The sequence below is a fragment of the Dendroctonus ponderosae genome, unplaced genomic scaffold (assembly GCF_020466585.1).
Source record: "Dendroctonus ponderosae isolate FM_Combo_2020 unplaced genomic scaffold, Dpon_F_20191213v2 Dpon_F_20191213_942, whole genome shotgun sequence".
NCBI lineage: Eukaryota > Metazoa > Arthropoda > Insecta > Coleoptera > Curculionidae > Dendroctonus > Dendroctonus ponderosae.
In genome coordinates this window covers 637-4,914 of record NW_026019163.1, presented here as the reverse complement: position 1 = coordinate 4,914, position 4,278 = coordinate 637, and the positions used below count along the sequence as shown (strand labels likewise).

The 4,278-nt window shown below is 40.9% G+C and overlaps 1 protein-coding gene across 1 annotated transcript; it reads right to left on the bottom strand.

Annotated features, from left to right (window-relative positions):
* Positions 1 to 118: 118 nt before the first annotated feature.
* Positions 119 to 1,948, bottom strand: LOC125505712 (putative uncharacterized protein DDB_G0274405; the record flags this gene model as incomplete). Its single annotated transcript, XM_048670034.1, has 3 exons — positions 1,396 to 1,948; positions 493 to 678; positions 119 to 342 (listed from the first exon to the last, which is right to left on the bottom strand). Coding segments are annotated over exons 1-3 (963 nt in total), but the record flags the coding sequence as incomplete, so codon positions are not given.
* Between the last annotated feature and the right edge of the window lie 2,330 nt (positions 1,949 to 4,278).

The window sequence follows — 4,278 nt, the reverse complement described above, 5'->3', positions numbered from 1 at the left end:
TATTGGATATGGGCTGCTCCATATGTTCCTTTATGTATTCTTCAGTTAGCAGCCTATTGGATATAGGACGCTTTAATGGTATTTTACTTGTGTTAGGGGACACTACCTCCCCCCTCACTTTGTTTATCGATGTACACATATTATTTTCCGTGTGCGTAATCTTCTGGCTATCGTCGCTGTTATTTCCTGGTATGGCATTATCCTCAACGGCGTCTTCGTTGGTAGCCGTTGCCTCTGTTATAGCATTATCCTTGTCCTCACCATTATCTCCGTTGACAGTTATTACGTCTGTTATAACATTATCGTTGTCCTCAACGATGTCTTCGTTATCAGGCGTTTCGTCTGGGAAATATTTCGTGATGAGGGAACAGGGAGATAGTTTCGGATTGCGACTGTCGATAGCAAATTTACATTTTTCATGTTGTATCATATGTGATTTCAAATGATCTTTTCTTTTATATTCCTTTTTACACCCGGGACAGGTGTAAATACCATCTCGTAGTAGGTTGTTCATAATGATATTCTCATTAGCCTTCTTTGTGTTCTCAATTATCATTTGTGCCTCTAGAGTGGGGTAACTGGGGTTTGCAATGGGGTCTGTCCCCGCATTACTATTGTCATTAAGTGTTGTGGGTACAGCGCTTTTATCAGTTCCTGGATCGCCGTTATCACACAAGTCTGACAATTCGTTCAGTTGCGATTGAGTCTTAATGGCTGTTGGGCATTTTCTATTATGTCTGAGATGCAGACTAAAGTGCCCCCTTGACTCACTAGTTTTCAAGCAACCGCTACAATTATATTGTCCAGTTGTACTTGTATACATTTCTGTAACAATTTCTTCAAGTTTAGAGTGTGCTGCCGTGTTAGTAACCATCTCTGCATATTGCTGTCGGATATGTCGGACCATATGTAGCCTCAGGTGACCTAGAGTTCTAAATGTCCGTTCGCAGTTTTTGCAGTGGATGGTTCCCGAAGATTTCGTGGCTTTCTTGATGACAGTACTCTTTTTGTTTATTTCGCAGGCGTTCATGTTATCTTTTCTCTTATTATTACTGTTCCCGCTGTTATTGCTATCGGTTTTCCGTTTAGATTTTATTGTAGCTGTACAAGGTTTTCTTGTATCCTCGTCAGGTATTGGTAGGCTTATCAGTGTGTTGGCAAGGGAAAAATATGCTGGGAAAGCCTCTCCATCAAATAGTCGACGGTCTTTTATTGTTTCCCTTTGGCCAGTGCGTGCTGCATGTAATTTCCACATCCACCTGATTATTGCCTTCGCAATCTTTTTGTTTTCTTTTACCCATAAGTCATCCTGTAATCGCATTCGCTCCAGTTTATCTTCACATAATTTAAATAAACGAGCTCTCTCCTTATGCAGGTGTGCAGGTAATCTCTGACATTGGGTGGTGTAGTGTAAGCCTCGGTCGTAACCGGTCACACAAAATGGGCATAGGACCTCGCCTAGATCTGAGGGGCACATTGAGTGCGCTCTGAATAGAGTCGCAATTTGTGCTCTTGGGAGACTCAGGTAGGCTTTCGGTCTAAGTGAAATGTCATTCCATACTGGATCCGTAAGGTCGTAGATATTTAATGCTTTTGCCTCGTTAATGATCACGTCCTTTATTCTATCACTTATGTGCAAAAGTCCAGGGGTTATTTCAGGGGCCATTTCCTTAGAAATATATTTATCAAGAATATTTGCCTTTGTCTTCATGTTCTTTTTGACATTGTTTTCTTTGTCCTTATCTCCTATATTATCAATGTTTTCCTCATTATTTGGGATTTCCTCATTGTTTGGGATTGCCTCAATGTTTGGGTTTCCCTCGTTGTTTTCCTTGTTATCTTTGTTTTCCTCATTATCATTGTTTTCCTCCTTATCTTTGTTTTCCTTGTTATCTTTATTTTCTTCATTCATTTTTGCCTTACCGCCTTTAGCGGGCGTTTCGTTCATGTCGCATAAGGTGTAGTAATCGGTTAGGAAAGGCAGTGCTTTCTTTACCCACTCCTTATTTTGCATGAGTTTTTTGCGCTCATGCGGCTTAATTCTAAAAACGAGGTTATTGATTCTATTATGTACCCATACCCAAGGGTGATATAAAGTTCCTACTTCACGCTGGCGAAGACAGCGGTGAAATCGTCGCCATCCTATCATTAGGAGGAAACGTAAGCAGGTCTCATGGATAACTCGTAATTTTTCTAAATTTGGCGGGAAAATCTCGGCTCCATATAGGGTGTCACTCCAATATACAGCACGAAATACTTCCATTCCCATTCTTATTGGTAGGCCATCGTGCACGCGGAATCTGATAGATGATATCACTTTATGTTGGTCGCCCCATCTAGGAACTGTTGTCCTATCCAGTTGAAGGATACGTCCTAGGATTTTAGCCTTGTCATGGATGGGCAGACTTTCATTATACATATAAATTATATCTTCGTCGTTTTCAGGGGTATGGAATAATTCTGTTTTCTTTGCGTTAAAATGACCGCCCCATGCCTCCACTGATTTTAGAGCAGAATTTAGTGCTAGTTGAAGTGTGCGGCCGTCCTCGGCAAAAAGGACAATGTCATCTGCATACATGTTAATCATTGGCCTTGAAGGCGTCATGATTACAGCTATTTCTTTTTGCAGAAGATCCATCACGCAGTTAAATAACCACGGCGATAATACACCACCTTGTGGTATGCCAGTTTCAACTGTGAATTTAATATCAGCTGAGAGTGGGTTTAGATACGCAACTCGTTCTACTTTTGTTAGTCGGGCGATGAATCCAACAAGTCGACCAGATAGTGCTCCCATGTGCTTCGCAAGACTATAAATCAAATAGTCCACTGGGACTGTGTCGAATGCTTTGGATAAATCCAGAAAACATGCGGCCCTCATGTGGTTAATATTGTGATAAGTTGAGATTAGATGTTGTGGGCATCCCGATCTCGGTATAAAACCAAATTGGTTATCGAATTTCATATCGTAAGTTTTAGAGCAATTAAGTCGCTCCCATATAATAGTGCTTATGATGTGGAAACGTTTATCCTGTATCATAATAGGTCGGATTGAGCCATCAGATTTAGGTATTGGGAATACTGCAGCTTTGCAGACTGGTAATTCCTTACCAAGAAAGAGATCATTGTAGTAGGCTGTCAGGTCAGCTACTAGTCTGTCATCAAAAGCTGCATATTTCARCGCGACATGTGGGATGCAATCATGTCCAGCGGCTTTCCCTTGGCCAATCCAGTCCAATGTCTTTCTGACGGAGTGTTCAGAGATTAGTTCATCAAGCTCTGAGATCTCATCCTTAAGTTCACAGACTTTTGCTGAAATCTCTCCAGCTTCTGCCATTTTGGGGTAGTCTTTAGCTTTATATATTGGTTCCAGACAATTTAAGACAGATCTAGGGTCTAATTGGCCGTTGCATTTCCCTCCTTTAAATAACTTCCAAAATTTTGGGAATTTAGATAAATATTCGACTCTTTCGATGCGTTTATTAATTAGATCTTTTACATTTTCAAACTCCGTAGCTTGATTGTCTTTAAAGCTTGAGTTTATGCTTCTTTCTCGAATTGATTTGAGAAAAGGGCGAGGTCTATGCATAGTTATTCCAAGGCAGGTTTTCCCTGCCTCGTTAATTCTATCAAATGGGTCTTCAATGGTAGATTTTTCTAGTAGTGTTAAATATTCTTTTTGTAGATCCTCATTGTTTCCGAGTTTTCTCCAATGAACAGTTTTGTTATGTTTCGTGTATTGTGTTGTAATTCCAATCGTCAATAGGACTGGTTTATGCTCCGTCTCCGATTGGAGAGTTTTTGCTTCATATCTCCAAGTTACCGGAACAAGAAATAGGTCTAAGTGTGTCGGGGTAGCGTTCGCGCGGAAGTGGGTTGGCTCAGTGTCTGCAATGCAGAGTTCATGAGAAGTGGCCCAATTCAATAAGTAAGTGCGACGTTGGCTTCCCTTAGGGGCATTGAAGTCCCCTCCGATCAGTGTAGAATTATTCATATGTTTCTCTACGATTTGCAAGCAGTCAATTAAGAGTTGGAGATTGCGTCCATCTCTTGGTGATATATACAGGGAAATAATCATATGCTGCTTATTCCTGAGATTATCAGGGAAGTGTAGAGAAGCAATAGAGAACTCTGTTTGTTCGTGAAGGATTTTCCAGTAGTGAGTTATTCGACTGTTTACAATAGATGCAACTCCTCCCCAGGTGCGATCATGTTGGCAGTGAATAATCGTAGATGGCAGGGGGCTTAATTCGGACATTTTTGTCTTTGCATTACCTT